General features: G+C 40.2%; 1 protein-coding gene across 1 annotated transcript in view; it reads left to right on the top strand.

Annotated features, from left to right (window-relative positions):
- The window catches only part of LOC120534684 (zinc finger protein 208-like), a 139,471-nt gene extending 121,906 nt beyond the window's left edge, over positions 1–17,565 (top strand). The window contains exon 10 of the mRNA XM_039762274.1: positions 15,618–17,565. Within this exon, the coding sequence (XP_039618208.1) occupies positions 15,618–16,105 (488 nt within the window). The 3' untranslated portion in view covers positions 16,106–17,565. The remainder of the gene's footprint in view (positions 1–15,617) is intronic.
- The last annotated feature ends 4,406 nt before the right edge of the window (positions 17,566–21,971 follow it).

Here is a 21,971-nt window from a genome sequence, read left to right as displayed (position 1 = left end):
CGGAAACTATGCTGTTGAACACTGAGAGCAGCAACAAGCCATGGAATTAAAGAATGGGTTTAATTAAAAACAAGAATTGGCGCGTAATTAAGGAGCTGGTTGGAGTGAAATTGATTGGCCCTGACTTAGTTGGTCTTCTGTTGGCTCACTCACTTCACATTTCATTTCTGTTTGGGTGCCACTTAAAGAAATAAATGAAGCAATTCAGGGGAACAAATCTTTAAAAAAACAAGTCAATTAAAATGAAAGGAAAATTAATTTCCAGCAAAATCTGGTCACCAATTAAGAAAAGGGTTAGAATGAAAGCCTGCAGGCATTGGGGCCCTCCAAGACCAGAGTTGAAGACCCCTGTTCTAGGCCATCACTACAAACTATATAAGTAACATATAAACGTGTATCATTTTTGGATGAAGTATTCCATTAATGAGGCTCTCCTAATTAAAGACTGATTGTCACACCTTGCTCTGACCTTTGTGTGCCAGGCTATTACTAATTTTATTATCCTTCTTAGTTTGTATTTGATAGCGGTATGAAGCTCATTCCACCAACTGTGAGCTACACATACACAGTTCTTAAAGTACTGTACAACATGTAGTGAAATGTGCCCAGCACATGATGAGTTACTATCCACATGCTGTGAACTGTCTGACTTGATGTAAATTTTAACTGACAGGTGTTGTAAAATGAATTTCAAATGCCTTTAAATCTGAGTGCTGTAGTTTAGTTGGAATCACATCTTATTTATTCCACAGGGAAAAGAAAAAGCTACCATTTAACTTCGAGATGGATGTGAAAGAGGAGATGTGTGAAGCTTACATAGACATCCTGGAGGAAAGCACTGTAAAAGTTAAAGAGGAAGCTTGTGAATTGATGTGTGTCCAGCAGGAGAGTCTAGGCATTAAAGATGTGGATTGTGAGCTGCGGTCAGTAGATATTAAAGAAGAGGCTGAACAGAAGTGTGTCAGCAATGAGAAACGCAAGTATAAAAGTGTCAAAGAAGACCATCTTCATTATGAATACCAAGATGAAAGGTTCATCTCTTCTCAAAGCAGACACAGTTCATCTCCAGAGCCTTATATCATTGTGAAGATTGAATCATTAGAGTCGGACATCAAGAGGCCTGAAGACATTTCAGCTGTTAGAACTGAGGGGGATCTGCCACCACCTGCAAAGAAGTCTAAAAAAGGTAAGTGAAGAAATAATTGGAGGCTTTAAGGTCAAGGGGTCAAAGACCCAGGGTGTGGTCATTGAAATTGAGTGTTTTGAATGTTTTAATGTAGCTTGAGTGTTTATGTGTTCTACTTTCATAACAGTTGTACAATTGTGCAAATTCTGTAAGGCTGACTTGTTAGAAAGTCTGTCTATTATATAAAAAAAATCCAGAGACGAGACATTTTTCAAGTCCTGCAAGACGAGACTTTGGCCGTGGGATTTTTTTCAAGTCCCACCCTCCTCTCCTCTTATACAATCATGCCACGGTCCTCTCAACTCTCATTCGTGTGAATGCTTTTGACAGACACAGTCCCTGCTCTCTCAGCTGTTATAAATTTTAATGTTTTCCTCACTTTAAGTTCCCAATTAAAGAAGACATATTATGTCCAAATTTTATTGAAGAATTTAATCACGAAGGGTTTTCAGCAGAAGAAATGAGTACGCGGGCAATCCTAGCACCAAGAAACGATGAAGTCAAACAAATTAACATGAAAATTGGTTAAATGGCAAATTGGTTAAATGCGTATCAATAGACTATGCTGAAACAGTTGGTGGTGATGGAGTGGAAGATGAAAACAACAACTTACAATATCCCGTAGAATATCTACAACCGTTAACACCATCCGGTCTACCACCGGCCAAATTACTGTAGAAAGAAGGATGTATCCAAGAAAGGTAATGTAGTACATCCTCAGGGGAAAACATTAGACAACAAGGGAAATCTTGATATGCCATTTGTATAAAAACGTTAACCGTTGCCCATTAGAATAGCTTTTGCAAAGACAACTAACATCACAGGGACAAACATTTGAAAAAGTCTTTTAATTTAATTGAGAGAAAGAAACGAAATTCCCTTACGGGCCGTTATACATTACATTGTCACGATGTAAGTCCAAACACAGAATCAAAATACAATGCAATATTGGTGAAAATTTAATTCAAAAGTTTTTTACTGAAGTTTTACAGTAAAAGTGTAAGTTTAGAAATCATTTGCGGGTTAATTTCAAAGCCAAATGGAACAAAATCGTATTATGCAATGAAAAACTCTAACACAACATGAAACATAATTTACTTTCAAATGATTACGTTTTATTAATTTTTACTATGGTTAATTACTCGCTCGCATGTAACAGTTCCCATGAATATAACAATCTGTTTAAATTGTTCATACGTGAGTGGCAGAAACACAAAGTGACTAGCATGTAGCGCAGGCCCGGGCGTTGGCGAGTGAAGCGAGCAGGGGGCAAAGAAAGAGTTGCAAGTTAAAGTTTGTGAAGTCTTTGGAATTCCATGAGTTCCTGCAGTTATTTCTCCTAAAAATGATGTCTGATATTTAACAAAGTGCCAATCGTAGTCGATTAACAACACTCAAGCGGATGTTAGTTGGGGGATTATTCTTTCCTGCTTAGCTTCTTTTCTAGTGTCTCTTCTATTAAAGTGCCTTTGTCGAATTTTCAGATTCTGCTTGGAGAATATAGGAAAACAATTCTAATTTTTATTAAATCTTATCTTTCTACTGTTATACGTATAAAAGTACCAAATCAGAAGTGTTAAAATTATATTAATGATACAAGTTATAATAATAATATGAAATTAATAATAATGATGATGATGATAATGCTAATATGGTATATAGCGCAGTGGTAGCACTGCTGCCTCGCAGTTAGGAGACCCGGGTTCGCTTCCCGGGTCCTCCCTGCGTGGAGTTTACATGTTCTCCCGTGTCTGCGTGAGTTTCCTCCGGGCGCTCCGGTTTCCTCCCACAATCCAAAGACATGCAGGTTAGGTGGATTGGCGATTCTAAATTGGCCCTAATGTGTGCTTGGTGTGTGGGTGTGTTTGTGTGTGTCCTGCGGTGGGTTGGCACCCTGCCCAGGGTTGGTTCCTGCCTTGTGCCCTGTGTTGGCTGGGATTGGCTCCAGCAGACCCCCGTGACCCTGTATTTGGATTCAGCGGGTTAGCAAATGGATGGATGGATGGTATATACTGTCAAAATATGTCTTTGGTGTACGGTCATTTACCCGACACTGTTCATCGACTCGGTTTGTCTCAACAACATTTCTTTCATTCACATCATCATCATCATCATCATCATCAAGAAATAACTTCAAGTAAGTGAATGAATTTTGGCTGTCAACCATCACTTTTATTCTTGGCTGCCCCACAAAATCAAACCGACATGGTGCTGGTTTATTTGAAGTTGGGTAAACAGAAACCCAAACGCGAGGGTCCATTTCGGATTCATCAGTTACTTCATCCAAGAGTCAGTTGTCAAATTTTTGTTTATTAAATATTTCTGTAACAATAACCCCTATTTACAAATAACCTTGATAATAGAATGTGTTAGTAGACTACATTAAATACCCGCCTTTCAGCAGCACTTCACAATGCCATGTAGTTAACAATGTAGCCTACATAAGCCTGTGGTGGCTCAGTTGCTTTCATACACGGAGATGTGTAACCACACTAATTTAATGTGTATTAGTGCAGGAGGGCCTGTGACTACCAGAAACTGTTGTGTAATTTTCTTAAACATAATATTTTTGAAAGTATACCTAATAAAGAAGTACCCAGTAATTACCAAAGTAGACATAGCTATTAATATAACATGACCACTACTTGCATAAATCACTATCAATATTACCCTGAAAAAAGTTCAGCTTCTAGCTCTTCATATCATGTAAAACTAATTAATTAATTACAATTATGTAAATAACTAAGAACTTGGAATTGAACTGATTTAATGTATAACAGGAATACCAAAGGTGACCATTACATTAAAGATTTTAATTCCAGTGTGATACACAGAAGCAAAGGCATCTCTTCAGATCCTGATAAACCGTGAGCCCAGCCCAGTCTGTTGTACTTTACACCGCTAAGTGACTCTCTCAACTTGCACAAACTGCAATCCTGTCCTGTCCTCGCTTTTTGCAGCACAATCAGCCACTTCGTATGATACAGCGGTCCTCATTGCATGTCCAGCGGCTCCGATCTTCTGCCTACATATGAACTGCAGCTCCTTTTCAAGCCCATCTTGAATTTTACACCAACTAGGGGAGCTTCAACTTTCAATGTGATTAATTACCATCAAACCTCGATTATCCATCACTCAATTAACCGTCAGGGCAAAGGAAAAACCAAAACAAAAACACTGCACATGCCGTTGCTTACTTATTACTACTGATGTGCGCTACACTGCAAGCTCTGCACATTGCAACAATTCTTCCTTCTGCTAGCTCATAGTGTTCTTCCCCAACACTACATGTCAGGCTGCATTTTAAATTCACAGTGTCAGTACTGTACCTTCAATTTTAATAGCCTTTCGTTGCTTTTCTCTTTTGTTATAATTAATCTACTCTACATTGTTATGGCTGATTATCAAATGCATGTGGAATTGGAATTGTCACAAAGTGGAAATTACTAAATGTTTACAAAACAGCAATAGCGCTGCAATTAATGGAGTAGGAAGAACAACAGTGAACGATATAAAGCGTGATGGTGACAAAATTGAAAAACGTGTTGAAAATGAAACCACTGACGGAAATGTTATTCCCTATTAATGCTAATGTTCTTCTGCATTGTAATTTTCTCTTTACATTATGTTATGTTTTGTTAATATATTGTGACATGCTGGTGATGGGTTGTGAGGGTCAGAAAGGGTGGAATGAAAGGTAGAAGTGATGGGAGGACAAAGTGAACACATCTGTTATGAAATGAGTGACTGGAGAAGTTAGGAGAAAAAGAAGGTGCAGCGGAATGAAGTTTGGAGTAGAGAGCCGGGAAACAATGCTGGCGGTTTAGAGAAAAATAGAACGTGAGTGGCAGAAGTTAAACTGATTGGTAGGGAAAGGTCTCTTTTATTGTTTTGGAGGTGTGCACTGTAACCCAGATAACGGAGTATAGACAGGACACTGCTTGTAAAGGAAAGAAGACACCAAGTGAAACACAGAAAACTCCAGTAGCTGTGAGTTGTGTTTGCTTATTATGCTGGTCATTACAGTGTTCTGTGAATGAATTACTTTTGTTACTACTGCTACTTTTGTTAGTATAGTTTTGTTTTGCAGGTAAATTTACTGTATATCATTTTTAAAGTAGCGGTTTCATTATCCATCTTTTCTCTTCTCCGTCATGGCCTCAGTCCCAACCCCTGACGGATAGTCAAGCTTATACTGTAGTTGAAACAGCATTTACCTGCTAGTTGATAATGTCAGTTATTTACAATAATAATCTGCAGATAACATTAATTTAGTCTATTCAGTCTAATGAACACCTCACTGGGACAGCCAAGGCACAACTTTTTCATTTTCTTGCTGTATGGTCATTCTGGTGTGTGTTCAGATCAAAGTGTATGTATGTATGTATGTAAGTATTTTTGTGTGTATGTATGTATGCATCCATCCATCCATCTTCTTTCTATCTATCCTTTTACGAAGAGAGTAAAGCAAATCATTGTTGTGAGATTCAGCCATTTTAAAAGCTCTGTGCTTCACACTTTGTCGTCTTCTACGGCACTTTTCAGCGCAGGTCCAGATTAAGACCTTTAGAGGCCCTAATCACTTAATAGATTTTGGTCCCTCCATATATATCCAATTCAACATAAAACAATAATATACCATCCATCCATCATCTTCTGCTTATCCGAGATCGGGTTGTGGGGGCAGCAGCTTGAGCACAGATGCCCAGACTTCCCTCTCCTCGGCCACTTCTTCTAGCTCTTCCAGGGGAATCCCGAGGCGTTCCCAGGACAGCTGGGAGACATAGTCCCTCCAGCATGTCCTGGGTCTTCCCCCGGGGTCTCCTCCAGTTGGACGTGCCTGGAACACCTCGCCAGGGAGGTGTCCAGGAGGCATCCTGATCTGATGCCCGAGCCACCTCATCTGACTCCTCTCGATGTGGAGGATCGATAATATACCATACAACAAAATGTTATTTTTCTAAATGAAACAAAACTTACAATAAGATGGACAAAAAATAATTTTTGTGTACTTCCAACTTATTTATATTTGAAACGTTTTCATTTATTGGTTAACTGGCAATGGAAAATTCCTGTGGGGCTGTAAGCCATTTGAGTGCATATTTTGCTTAATGGTTAATCCCACCATATTTCAGCCACAGGGCTGTGGCTTTACCTCAGAAAGTCATCACTAGCACAGATATTGACACTTAATGTTAATGCCCAGAAGTGAATTATTGTGTTCTGTAGCCAACTAGTCAATTATCACTGAATAAAGTCCCACAATCACTTCCTAAACGGACACTGCAGGCATCTATTTGTCTGTCTTAACCTGCTTATCCAGGGCAGGGTTGTGAGGCAGCTAAGAACCTATTGTGGGAGGCCGTGAGCCGCATTTGTATGGAAACATGGAATGTCAAGCAGGTGGGGGGGAGAGGGTGTGCAAAGTTGCTCTTGTTTATTTTCAGTGTAAGTTTAGGCATGCTGGTGTTGCTTTTTTATTAGTTACATTTTTCTTTTTAAGCAAGTTGTATTAATGCAAACGCTTCTTTCTGATTAATGTTAGTGTCTCATTTTAATTAACATTAACTCCCCTTTTGGAAAGTTATTAGTGTTGCCTTATTGGGCTCATCCTATATCTCTGCAGCCAGGAGCCAAATGGAGAGTAGGAGGGGACATACTTGACAGGTAGGATGAAGTTTTCAAAATAAAAGTTTGTTATGAATTCTCCAAAGTCTTCACAGCTTATGCTACATATACAGTAATAGGGAATAATATTCAATTTAAATAGAACTGACAGGATGCACTGCAAGAAGAGTTAAGCCAAAACACACCTAGACCAAGAGCAGCCAGCCTAAGGTCCAGACCAAGATCTTTAATTACACCAGAAACTGAATTTTACAAAGGCCAGCTTGGATATCTCCAATTAAATTGGACAATAAAGTAAAGCCTAGCAGGTAGGATTAAGAGGTGCAAGTTATTATAAGATGCTGCAGATGTTCTATCAGACGGTTGTGGCGAGTGCCCTCTTCTACGCGGTGGTGTGCTGGAGAGGCAGCATAAAGAAGAGGGACGCCTCACGCCTGGACAAACTGGTAAGGAAGGCAGGCTCTATTGTAGACACGGAGCTGGACAGTTTGACATCTGTGGCAGAGCGACGGGCGCTGAGCAGACTCCTGTCAATCATGGAGAACCCACTGCATCCACTGAACAGGATCATCTCCAGACAGAGGAGCAGCTTCAGCAACAGACTGCTGTCACCGTCCTGCTCCACTGACAGACTGAGGAGATCGTTCCTCCCTCACACTACACGACTCTTCAATTCCACCCATGGGTAAACATTGACATTATACAAAGTTACTGTCTGTAATACCTGCATTTTTATCACTATTTAATATTGTTTTTTATCAGTATGCTGCTGCTGGAGTATGTGAATTTCCATTTGCGATTAATAAAGTATCTGTCTATCTTATCTATCGATCGATCAATCGAATCTGCAGTGTTTGTGACCGCAAGGTCCTACAACGGATAGTGCACACAGCAGAAAAGATCATTGGGACCACTCTGCCCTCCATTGAAGACGTTTTTATGAAGCGTTGTACAAACAAAGCCTCTGTGGCATTGTACCAGGATCACTCCCAGTCTTCCCCACAGTCTCTTTGCTCAACTTCCATCTGGCAGAAGGTATTGGAGCATTCGAACAGCTGCAACGACTTCTAGTCTCCCCTAGTCGACATTCAGCGATACCCATCTCCTGTTGGGTAGACTTCAAGAACAAGAACGCACTTGTGTACTTAAGCACCAACATGACGTGGAGAGGGTGTTTGAGAGATGGACGAGTGTTTGGGAAGAGGCCGACAGCATAGAGGAGAGAGTGGCTGTGTGGCTCAGTAATTGGCTGCCAGTGGGAGCAAAGTTTACTCCTATATGCCAGCGCTGGCTCCTGATTTTCTTTTCCTTTTGAGGGGAGCTTTATTTCTGCGTATAGGCTGCACCAGAGCCTGACCTGTGTTTTTGTTTTTGTAAATAGTAGTCAAGGCTGTTAGTATGCTTGCCTTAAAGAAGTGTAGCCTTGGTGTTTTTAATGGATTTTTGCACTTATGATTTTCTTTTCACTGTTAGAGACCTGTGTTTAGTGTTTCTTTAACTGTGTATCTTTTTTTCCACCCTGTTCAAGAACCAGTTGTAAGTAAAACATCAACTTCTTTTAACAACATGTTGACTATCTTTTGTGGTCACCTATGGTCCTGGTCAGTCCTGAACCCCCACAGGTGGGTTATGATGTATTCCAGCAGGCAATGGATGCAAAGCAACAACCACAACAACATTTATTTATATTTTCATACAAGGGGAGTGTGGCTCAAAGTGCTTCATAGGTAGCAAAACAGAGAATAGAAAAATATACTAAATATATAACAACATCATATTTTTATAGAGTTCTAAATCCTACATCAAATTTCTCAAGGCAGGAGATATCCATGTACAGGGCTCCAGTCAGTCACAAGGGAAAAACGCGCACACTGGGGCCATTTTGGCAACACCAGTCCACCTTATCTGCATGGGTTTGGAATGTGGGTTTAAAATTAACGCACCCAGGGAGAACCTAGAAATTCCACACAGACGTAAGTCCGAGACTCCTTCCTCTGCGAGATGGCAGTGCTACCACTGCGTCACCTTGCCTTCCCAATGTTATAATTGCTCTCCTCGATATCTTCCATCAATTGATTTATTTGTATATTTTTCTCTACTATGCGCACAATAATAATCCATCCACCTATCTGTCTTTCAAACTCCTCTATCCAGGGCTGGGTCAGTGGGAAACCTGTAGCCTACACCAGCAAGCATCAGGCACAAGTCAGTAATACCTGGCCAGGTCGCTAGCCCATCCCAGAACACACACTTTAAAATGCTGATTCACCTCCGTTTAATCCAGTTGAAGTTTAGTATGTTCAGTACAGAAGCTTTAGCATGGGCCGAGTGGTAGCACTAAGCTGTCATTTCTGCCTCGCAGCACCAGGTTTTACAAGGTGTCTGCGTGTTCTTGTCTGGGTATTAAATGACTGACTGGCATCAGTGTCTGTGAATTCACTCACTCAAAAACATTGTGTTCAGTTCTTTTATGACTATACTTGCCGTCCCCCACGGCTCTGCCCACGTAGAAGTGAAACAGGACAGTTAGGAGGGCCCTGCCCAGCTCCCCATTCCTGATGTCATGCTTCCCCCTCCCCTTGGGCCGCAGCCTCTGTCTTGGATTAGCACGAATATATCGCTCCTGCAAGCGAACTATGATTCTTAGGGTGATGAGCAAAGTCGTAAAATCAACTGGAATGTTTAAGCAAATTCTAGAAGAAAAAACAATTTAAATTCTTTAAGTAGTTCTCTCATTTGCTAGCTAAGCGGAGTGTGCGTGAGGAGGGATATGCATCCAATACCACCTCTGCCCACTGCGTCTCTCTCGGATTCGCATAAATAAATCGGTATCTACAAGCAAAAACTATGATAGCGCAATGAGAGAAGTCATAAAATCAACCGGAATGTTCAAGCAAATTATAGTAAAAAAAAACCTGACCTAAAACTGTTAAGTAGTTTTCTCGTTTGCATAGCTAAGCAGATTTAAGGTACGCGCCTGAAGGCTGGAGCGTGAGTGAGGACGGTCGTGCCCCTCTCCCCTCTGTGTCTCTCTCGGTTTCGTGAAGATATATCGCTCCTGCAAGTGAACTACGATACTTGGCACAATGAGAGAGGCCGACCTAAATCCGTTAAGTAGTTCTCGTGTGAAATTTAGAATATATATATATATATATATATATATATATATATATACTGTATACTCAGCAAAAACTAAACGCCCTCTGACTTTCGACTGTTTTACTTTCAGTAAACTTAATGTGTAAATATTTGTATGAACACTAAAAGAGTCAACACCATAAGACATAAACTAAAAATGTTTCACAATGTGTCCCTGAAAGAAGGGAGGCTCAAAATCAAAAGTACCAGTCAGTATCTGGTGTGGCCACCAGCTGCTTGAAGTACTGCAGTGCATCTCCTCCTCATGGACTGGACCAGATTTGTCAGTTCTTGCTGTGAGATGTTACCCCACTCTTCCACCAAGGCACCTGCAAGTTCCTGGACATTTCTGGGGGGAATGGCCCTAGCCCCTCACCCTGCGATCCAACAGGTCCCAGACGTGCTCAATTCCTTCGACGATAAACACAAATCCGTCCATCACCCCTGGTGAGACAAAACCGTGGCTCATCAGTGAAGAGCACTTTTTGCCACTCCTGTCTGGTCCAGCGAAGGTGGGTTTGTGTCCATAGGCGGCGTTGTTGCTGGTGATGTCTGGTAAGGACCTGCCTTACAACAGGCCTACAAGCCCTCAGTCCAGCCTCTCTCAGCCTATTGCGGACAGTCTGAGCACTGATGGAGGGATTGTGTGTTCCCGGTGTGACTCGGGCAGTTGTTGTGGCCATCCTGTACCTGTCACGTAGGTGTGATATTCGGATGTACCGATCCTGTGCAGGTGTTACACGTGGTCTTCCACTGCGAGGATGATCAGCTGTCCTTCCTGTCTCCCTGTAGCGCTGTCTTAGGCGTCTCACAGTGTGGACATGGCAATTTATTGCCCTAGCCACATCAGCAGTCCTCATGCCTCCCTGCAGCATGCCTAATGCACGTTCACGCAGATGAGCAGGGACCCTGGGCATCTTTCTTTGGGTGTTTGTCACAGTCGGTAGACAAGTCTCTTTAGTGTCCTGCATTTTTAGAACTGTGACCTTAAATGCCTACTTTCTGTAAGCTGTTAAGGTCTTAACGACCATTCCACAGGTGCATGTTAATTAATTGATTATGGTTAATTGAACATGCATGGAAAACATTGTTTAAACCCTTTACAATGAAGATCTGTAAAGTTATTTGGATTTTTAAAACATTATTGTTGAAATACACAGTCCTGAAAAAGGGACGTTTCTTTTTTTGCTGAGTATATATACAGTATATATAGGCAGTGTGCGTCATTATTGTTATTGGCCTGTATTTCACAATACAATGTGCCTTCTCTCCAATAGGAAGATTTGGAAGGAAGAAAGAAAAAAAGAAAACGTTATGGACTGAGAATGCAGTCCTGACCCTCTTTATAATATATCAACTGACTAAGATCACAGCTCTTGAGATCTGAAGATCAAGTTACATCAAATCACTATTCTGATATGAGAGTAATTAGTCAGTCAGTCAGTCATTATCCAGCCCGCTATATCCTAACACAAGGTCAAGGAGGTCAGCTGGAGCACCAGGCACAAGCCAGGAACAAACCCCGGGCAGGGTGCCAGCACATTACAGGACACCCACACACCAAGCACACACTAGGGACAATTTAGGATTGCCAATGCACCTAAACTGCTTGTCTTTGGACTGTGGGAGGAAACCAGAGCAACTGGAGGAAACTCACACAGACACAGGGAGAACATGCAAACTTCACGCAGGGAGGACCCAGGAGACAAACCCGGGTCTCCTTACTGCGAGGCAGCAGCGCTGCCACTGCACCACCATGCTTTCCCAAGCAATTAGTCATACCCATAAAAACTCAATCCCAGAACCAGGCCTGGAAGTTGTGATAACCGGTGAGTGCATTGTGGTCAAGTTGTCCATGTAAAGCAGTTGGGCGTAGTGGGGCAACAGTGTGAGCTGCCAATGTAAAGGATGAGGGTTGAATGCAATGGCAGTTAGATACTATAAATAGGGCGACTAGACCTTGGTGGTTTAAACTGGCGTCTGGCACTACTTCTCTCGTATTGTGTAGGAGTTCAAGATTATGGAGAAGGTGGGAAATCCTAATGAGATAGAGTGAGACTTATCTATACAAAAATGGCTTAAGAACCAAAATTCCTCATCAAGAGTCAGCTCAGTTTTAGACAGAAGTTACCTTTGGGGTTTGTGGGTGCCTACAGTTTTGGTTTCTTCCACTATATTAAAAAATTTGCCTTAACAAGCTTTCAAGTTGCATAGACAACTTTCATCATTGTTGTGTGTGTTTGTGCGTGTGTGTAAATTAACTCTTCTGAGTATTGGCCTCTTCAGAGACTTTGGATTCTGTGCTGAACACTCTGTCATCAACTAGCTGTGCAGACCTACCTGGAAACTCCAGCCAGCTTGTGGATATGTACAGATGGGAAAAGAAGTATTGAACTCGTCAACATTTTTCTCAGTAAATATATTTCTAATGGAGTTATTGACATGAAATTTTCATCACATGTCGGTAAAAATCCAAGTAATCCACACATACAAAGAAATCAACACAAATAAAGTCCATAAATTTAAGTTATATGTAATAAAGTGGAATGACATATGAAGAAAAGAAGGTGCAAGAAGGCATGGAAAGCCAAGAAAGCAGCTGACATCTGTCAATCCTGATAGCCCCCTATCAGTGCAAATGAATATCAGCTGGTTTAGTCCTAATTGATGGCCTATAAAAATGTTTCTCCTTACCAAGGTGTCAAGTTTGGTGAACAACATTTGGACAAGCCAATGAAATACTGGGAGAATAGAGTCTGGTCAGATGAGACCAAAATTGAACTCTTTGGATGTCATTGCACACACCATGTTTGGAGGAGAAAAGGTACTGCACATCACCCCAAAAATACCACACCAACAATGAAATTTGGAGGTAGGAACATCATGGTGGGGGGCTGTTGTTTAGCATATGGTACTGACAGGCTTCATATAATTGAAGGAAGGATGCAAGGAGAAATGTAGCGGGAAATTCTTGATAAGAATCTGCTGCCATCTATTAGGATGCTGAAGATGAAACGAAGGGGGACATTTTGGCATGACAAAAATCCCAAACACACAGCCAAGGAAACACTCAACTGGTTTCAGAGAAAGAAAGTAAAGCTGCTAGAATGGCCCAGTCAATCGCCCAACTTGAATCCAATTGAAAATCTATGGCAAGAACTGAAGATGAGACTTCATAGTAGAGGCCCCTGGAACCCTCAAGATATGAGGACAGTTTGTGTGGAAGAATGGGCCAAAAATTACACCTGAGCAATGCATGCGACTCGTTTCTCTATACAGGAGGCGTCTTGAAGCTGTCATTACCAACAAAGGCTTTTCTACTAAGGATTAAATAAATGTCAGTAAGCGTGTTCAATACTTATTCCCTGTGTCATTCCACTTTATTACACAGAAATTAACTTATGGACTTGTTTATTTTGATTTCTTTGTATGTGTGGATTATGGCATTATACGGTATTTCATGTCAGTAGCCCCATTAGAAATATATTTACTGAGATAAACATTGACGAGTTCAACACTTATTTATCCCGCTGTATGATTTGAGCCCAAGTGGTCAGTTGTTAGTGAATTACTGTGCCGGTCATGTTGTATACATAACAAACCCCATGAGTGCTGAACGGTGGATAGAATATCCATTGGGCAGTGATTGACTGTGGAAGTGTTGTCAGCACTGAGGCCACACGTTCTGGACATGCAGATGGCTTGTGAAAGCCCTGGTTTATGAAGCGTTTGACTCCAGTGGAGCTTCTGAATCACTTATCAGGGGTGTAGAGTTTGAATAGACCTGTTCAAGACTTCAGTAGTAGAGAGAGAAGCCACTGAAAGGATGTTTAGTCAGGCAGAAGTCCTAGGAGTCATTTGAGGACCACCAGCATTAAGGGGAGCTGTCAAGCTTAACAAAGAGGCCTTCCATGCATGTAATGTTAGTATTGTGATGTGACTGAAATGAACCAAAACATGTGGCAGACGCTTGACTTTGTTTCAAAAGAACCTACAGAAAGGGTGCACTACAGAGGATTGTGTATTAATGGCAGAATTAAATAACATTTTATTAAATAACATTTTTGGTCAATTTTAATTTTTTATACAAGCCACTGTATCTTTTGAAGACAGGTAATAGAATAATTTAAAAATATTTGCTATCTCTAGCCCTATGTGTGTGTTGCATGTGTCGGATCACTTTCTCATGCGCGTTCCCATACAGCACACTACTCAAACTCTCATTATTTTTTCAGCGCCTTTCTTACCTGCCGTCTTTGAAGGCGACTCTCTCAGCATGCGCCTTGACCTCCTCCTCATGCGTCTCACATTTCCTCTTTTGTCACATCACCAAAGACAAACTGACCAATCGGATGCCTCTGAGGAACTGGACAGACAGATCTTAGTGTTTTATTACATAGTACATAGTGCTCCTTATTGACTACAGCCTTTGAGGGCTTCAGATTTTCACTTCTAGTGCTATAAGAGAAAATAATGACACCAGGTATCATTAACATACACAAACTGCACTAAATATACAGTGAGAAGTCAAGCAAAATGACACCTTTTATGGGCTAACTAAAAAGATTACAATTTGCAAGCTTTTGCTTGATTTGTCACTACATTCATAATGGCTAACAAGGTACAACACCCTAGTACTAAATACACAGTAAAACGGAGCAGATTTCATTTTGTTAAATAAATCACAATGGCACATGACCAGGAACATGAGAGCATGAATAGAATCAGTGTGTCACAAAGCTGACCAGTCCTGGTTTCACAAAGCACTCCCATTTCAGAGCAGACACAAATATCTGTGTCTTTCATCTCCTAAAATATTTCTTCCACTTTACATATGTCATCTTCTCCCTATCCTCTATTTTTATGTTTAGGTGATTTTTAAATAGGCCATTTTTATATAATTTGATGATTTTAAATAGGCCATTTTGATGCATATTTTGGAGTCAAGCGGCTTTAGTCTAATTGTGAAGAAATGTCAGGAAGCATTCTTATCATTAAAAGTGCATTTCACATGCTTGGCATGGCACTTGGTTTTATTTATAAGACAACTTCCAATATCACCATAAATTAATATTATTATGACTTTTTAGATACATAATAAAAAAAATAAGAGCAGCATAATTTTGAATAATGCAAAATGATGATTCAGTTCTCTAATGTATGACCCATAATCTGGTCAACTGGGCCTCTCCCACGTGATCTGTTTAGGTTACTGTTTCATCTTTTTGGTTCCAGTGATTGTGCTCATGTGGTAAGTAGTTGTAATGGAGAAGGCACTATTAACAAGTTAAGTGACTTTGTAAGTACTGTTAATTTTTGAAGATTGCTTGATTATAAAAAAAAAGTTTTTCATAATTTAAAACAGCATTTATTTAAGAGTGTGGATTAATGTCAATTTTTAGGGGAGTGGATTGAAAATAAGTTTTTCTTTTTCCTTTTACATTTTATACAGATGACAAATCTCACTGCTGTTCTGACTGTGGCAAACAATTCTGCTACAGGAGTGCTCTGCAGAGACACACTAGAACTCACACCGGAGAGAGGCCATATTGCTGTTCAGAATGTGGTAAACGATTCTCTCACAGGAGTACTCTTCAGAGCCACAATCATGTTCACACTAAAGAGAAGCCGTATTTGTGTTTTGAATGTGGAAAACAATTCTCAGAAAGGAATACTCTTCAGAGACACATTAGAATCCACACAGGAGAAAAATCATATTGCTGTAATGAATGTGGCAAACAATTCCATTATGGCAGTAATCTTCGCAGGCATATTAAATTTCACACTGGAGAGAAGCCATACTGCTGTGATGAATGTGACAAACGATTCTGTAGCAGGCAAAATCTTCAGAGCCACAAAAGAATTCACACCGGAGAGAAGCCATATTGCTGTAATGAATGTGGAAAACAATTCCGTGGCAGGGGTAGTCTTCATACCCACAAAAGAATTCACACAGGAGAGAAGCCATATTGTTGTTCTGAATGTGGCAAGGCATTCTCACGAATGAAATATCTTCAGAGCCACGAAAGACTTCACCTAGGAGAAAAGCCTTATTGTTGTTCTGATTGTGGCAAACAATTTGTGCATATGCACAGTCTTAAGAGACACTGTACAGTCCACACAGGAAGAAAGGAAGAAACCTTGAAGAAGTAAGTTGGCAGGTGAAGAAGGAAGAAATGGGAGGAAGGAGTGAAATGTCATCTTTCTAAATACTGAAGTCTTGAATAAATACTGCCACGTGGTGGGGTTTAATGTGCAAGATTCATAACAAGGATGTGTAAAAGTAATTTATAGTTGTTGTTAATTTCCCTTGGATAAAAAGGTGCCCACCCTATGCCCGGACATTCTGGTCCAGATGAACGGTGTCACTGGCCCCACCAGAGTGGAAATGATCAGACCACAAAATGGAACTTGAGCAAGAAATTAAGAGGACAGGACACAGTCCAGGGTCAGTAGAAGATAAAGAGGACGTCATATACTGCTGCTTTAATTCAACAAATCCAGCATTTCCAAATAAAGGATATGGAAGGACTTGCACAAAACTGGAGTTCCAAAAAGTAATCTCTATGTACAATGTGTATTATTGTGGACATTTCTTTGTTTTTTTATTTTGGTTCTCTTATTTTACAGAGTGATAGTTAACTATGATTACCAGAAGAATCTGCTTTATAGCACCCCCATGTGTAGAGCTTTACCTGTATTTGGACAGTGATCTTAAGCAAAATGAGACTTAATGGGGAAATGCCAAGAAATATTTTTAAAGGATGTTACACAGGGACACCCTGGAAGTGACTACAGCACCAGGAAAAAAGGAAATAGAAATATTTTGGAGAATCATAATCGAGGATACTCAAGAATACAATAAAGATGCAGACTGGCTTAGCAAACAATAGAGATAGTCCAAGCAAATGGGGAAATTAAAGAAATGTGATGACCTTGGGTGTCAATTGAAGAAACGGAAACCAGGCTACTAACTGGAAGACACCCAATTGAGATGATATACCCACTGTCTGGCTCAGACAACTAAGAGCACTGCACCAGAATACAGCTGAGTGAAAAAAACATGTTAATGTAACATCTGAATATGACGCCACAGCGACTCACCACAGGAACGACATTCCTACTTTCAACATCCAAGTAAACCGACACACCAAAAAGCTACCATCCTATAACCTGCCTCTCCACCATACATAAGCTCTTCGCAGCGGTAGACGGAAATTAAATTTACAGTCACCCGGATCAAAATATCGTAAATGCAGCAGAAGAAAAGGGTAAACAAAATGAGGTCATATGGCACAAAATCTAATGTTAAACAAAGTACTTATGGAGTGCTGCAAGAAGGGCCAACACCTGAATATGGCATGAATCAATTAAAAAAAAATGCCTTTGATAATATACTACAAACCTGGATCCTTAAATGCTTGGAAGTGTATAAAGTCCACCCTGCTCTCATAAGTTTCATCACAATTGCTCTGCACCATTAACAGGAAATCCTGCGGCTTCATGCCAAAGGCTGGATCACAACCCCTAATATACAGTCCAGGGGTGCCGATAATTTCGGCCATGAATTTTCCCAGAAAATGCACCATTTCTCCCAGAAAATTGTTGCAATTCCAAATGTTCTGGTATACACATGTTTATTTCCTTTATGTGCATTGAAACAGCAGAAAAAAAAAAGAGATAAAAAGCCAAATCTGACATCATGTCACACAGAACTCCGGACAAAATTATTGGCACCTTTTCAGAATTGTGGGTAAATCATTTTATTTCAAGCATGTGATGCTCGTTTGAACTCACTTGTGGCAAGAAACAGGTGCTGGCAATATAGCAATCAAACCTGAAGCCAGTTAAAATGGAGAAAAGTTGACTCAACCTTTCTGTTGTGTGTCTGAGTGTGCCACGCTAAGCATGGAGAACAGAAAGAAGAGCAGAGAATTGTCTGAGGACTTGAGAACAAAAATTGTGGAAAAATATCAATAATCTCAAGGCTACAAGTCCATCTCCAGAGATCTTCATGTTTCTTTGTCCACTGTGCGCAACATAATCAAGACGTTCACGACACATGGCACTGTAGTTAATCTTCCTGGACGTGGACAGAAGAGAAAAATTGATAAAAGACTGCAACAAAGGATGGTCTGAATGGTGGATAAACAGCCCAAATCAACTTCAAATCATATTCAAGCTGTTCTGCAGACTCAGGGTGCAACAGTGTCAGCTCGAACTATCCGTCGACATCTGAATGAAATGAAACGCTATGGCAGGAGAGCCAGGAGGACCCCACTACTGACACAGAAACATAAAAAAGCCAGACTGGAGTTTGCCAAAATGTACTTGAGGAAGCCAAAATCCTTCTGGGTGAATGTCTTGTGGACAAATGAGACCAAGGTAGAGCTTTTTGGTAAAACTCATCATTCTACTTTTTACAGAAAATGGAATGAGGCCTGCGAAGAAAAGAACAACGCAGTACCTACAGTCAAACATGGTGGAGCTTCTAAGATGTTTTGGGGATATTTTTCTGCCTCTGGCACTGAATGCCTTGACTGTGTGCAAGGCATCATGAAATCTGAAGACTACCAAAAGATATTGGGGCACAATATGTAGTGTTAGAAAGCTGGGTCTGCATCAGAGGTCATGGGTGTTCCAGCAGGACAATGACCCCAAACATACCTCTAAAAGCACCCAGAAATGGCTGAAGACAAAACGCTGCAGAGTTCTGAAGTGGCCAGCAATTACTCTGGATCTAAATCCGATTGAACACTTATGGAGAGATCTCAAAATTGCTGTTGGGAGAAGGCGCCCTTCAAATCTGGGAGACCTTGAGAAGTTTGCAAAAGAAGAGTGGTCGGAAATTCCAGTCGAGAGGTGTAACAAGCTTGCTGATGGTTATAGGAAGCACTTGATTTCAGTTATTTTTTCCAAAGCACGAGCAATCAAATTTTAAGTTGAGGGTGCCAATAATTTTGTCCAGCCGGGTTTTTGAGTTTTGTGTGAATGATGTCAGATTTGTCTTTTTTTTTCTATGATTTTTTTGTGTTCCAATGCACATAAAGGAAACAAACGTGTGTATACCAAAACATTTGTAATTGCAACAATTTTCTGGGAGAAATGGTGCATTTTCTGGGAAAATTCCAGGGGTGCCGATAATTTCGGCCATGACTGTATAAACAAGAGGAATATTCCAAGGAAACTTATGTCATCCAAATTGAACTTATAAGATAAATACTTGGAGAATAATGAAGGTGGACTATTTGCAAAGAGAACATCCACAGAATGAAGAAAATCCTCCAGAGTTTTTAAGCATGTATGTATGTATGTATGTATATAAATATATGTGTGTGTATGTGTATATATATATATATATATATATATATAATATAATATATTAAAAATAGTAACAACCCTAGAAGTGACACCTAAGGGACACCAGTCTTAGCATCACAAATTTCAGGTTAGGTTCCTCACATTATCTCCCACAGCTTCATGTGTCTGAGCCAATTCTGCACCCATCTACCCACAATACCCTGAACATCCACTTTTAGTTTGATGCTCGGCCTCTAATCCAAGACTTTATCAAATGGTTTCTGAAAGTCAAAATAAAGTATACTCCACTCTGGTCAAATCCTTTGGTTTGCTTGTTCTTATTGGTTCAGTTCTCTAAATGGCACTAGGATAGTGAATCTTACAGTTTTATTTAGGGAACAATTTTCTATTTGGTGACAGAGTCCAAAAAATCTTTGGTGTTCCTGAATCAGGTGCTTCAGACAGACAGAACTGTCGCTGAATAATCCTGGAGAGGACAAAAGGTGGACAATCTGGAGTGAAAGAAGAGTCCAGGGTTTATTATTTATGTCTTTCAGATCATTAAAGGTAAGTGGTGGATTATAAGGTAGGCACCAGTACTGAATATCATTTATTGGCAAATCATTTGCAGGAGGTTTGTTGTTGTTTTTTTTTCTTCTTCCATATAACCTTAATTAAAGCTTTGCATTCTAAAGGCCAAGGGTGATGATGATCATATTCACTTTTAAAAGCTGTAGCAGCAGTAGGCCCTTCATTGCTTTACATTCAGGCTTATTAAAAGCACATGTCTTTGGTTTAGGAAGTGTACCATTGGGTAACACTTGAGTGGAGCAGTCCTGCTCCCTTTGTGGTGTTGATACTAGAGCTGAATTTTGACCAAAGGTATCTTGGCACTCTAAATATTCATTAAGAAGGAACTTAACTTTAGAGCAAAGAAGAGGTGTCTGTAAATTCACATGCAGGTGATTGTGTTTGCAGCCACTACCCCAGTTTGTAATTTCTTTTTTACTACCAGTTTCTAATGAGATCACGTGTCTGTAAGCATGGTAAGCAGTTGTCAAATTTGGGATTGATCAACTAAGATACTGAGAATTTCATAATGGAATAATCCAATTTGTAACTGCACTGGTAATGTTGTAGTATATTCCAGTAATCCGTTTCCTATCGGCTCTCCATCAACTGATAACAGCTTTGGTTTAAATGTCAGCGGAACTGGAATTGGGCCTAATGTCTATGACAACTGTTTACTAATTAAAGTTCCTGTTGCTCCGCTATCAATCACAGCTGAGACATCCACATTGTTCACTGGTAGCTGGTACCATAAATACATTCTTGCACAGGTTTTGACTACAAGTGTCTATCTCACCAACCACCACATAAAGCAGGTAAGTTAGTTTCCCTGCAACTTTCAAACAGGATTACCACAATGTGTAAACATTTTTTTTTTCCTTTTTAATTTACATTGTTTATGATTGTTGAGAACAGTTGTTTTCACTAGCACCATGGGCTCAGAGACTGCTTCTTGTTCAGGAGGTTGAGTGAGGGTACATCATTCTGATCTTAGCTCGAGTTTATGTTCGGTCAGGCTAGTGCCTTTTTTTTTTCTATTTTTTCAGAGTAATCTATATTTTTTTGGTTTGAAAGCAGGTAAACAGTATTTTGTTAAATATTAAGTAAAAAAAAAAATTACACCTCCAAAGCACCCCTTTTTTGAGACTTGAAAATAGCTTGAATGAAGAGGACAACTGAGCTATCGTCTGTCTACCCCTTACACTTGTCAGGTTCGTTATTGGATTGGTCTACTCCCGCACCCTAATAATAACACACAATTACACACAGACACTAACCACAACAGTGCCCCATAAATGAGACACATACACACACAGCTGGTTAACTTCTAGCACTTTAAACCACACAAATGTTATAAGAATAATACAACTTGTCACTCTCTTAGCACTTCAAGAGACTTACTTATTATCGGCACAAACAACATACAATGTTGATATCTTAAAGATATCTCAGGCCTAAATACTAGGAACATATTCAAACATACAAAGGCTCAACATCTTTAATTATACTATATTTATCAATCAAAGATGTCTTACTTTACGTACCGTTCCCTACTATTCGGTAGAGCTCTAACCCTTAGCCTTAATAAACCTCACAGCACAGAGTGTATGGCAAACCTCTGGCTGCTCCAGGTGCTCATAAAAAAATACTTTATTGCTTCAATCATTCTGCATATAACAACAAAGTATAGAAAGATTAAAACAAGTGAATATTTATTAAAGAAAACTAGCTGTGTAAGCCTGTGCTGTAAAAAGCCCGGGGTCCTAGAAGCTATTGAAATCATCAGAAAACAAACTGAAATGTAGATATGTCGGGTAATTGAAAGGAACTACTCTCTCTCCTAGGAGGGTTTGTCTTGCCTATGTGCTCACATGGCTTGTGCATTAGTGGCGGCAGGAAGAGTAGGTTTGCTGATGTTAGCGGCTAAGCAGCTTTGTCTTTCTTCTGAGGTTTCGTTTTTGATGACATGCTGGTCTCACTTGTGTTATTAGCGGCTAAATGAGTTTTCTGTTTCCTCGGAGGCGGAACCCTTACTCCAACTCCACCTCTCACTTCCAGGCCGGACAGACACATACACACTTCCACGTATAGACGTTTATATATAAGACAATAATAAATAATAGAAAATAAGATCGATAGTAAAGTCTGG

Source organism: Polypterus senegalus, chromosome 8, assembly GCF_016835505.1.
Source record: "Polypterus senegalus isolate Bchr_013 chromosome 8, ASM1683550v1, whole genome shotgun sequence".
In the NCBI taxonomy this organism is placed as follows: Eukaryota; Metazoa; Chordata; class Cladistia; order Polypteriformes; family Polypteridae; genus Polypterus; species Polypterus senegalus.
Note: the sequence above shows the minus strand (reverse complement) of the source record. Positions and strands in the feature narration are given on the sequence as shown.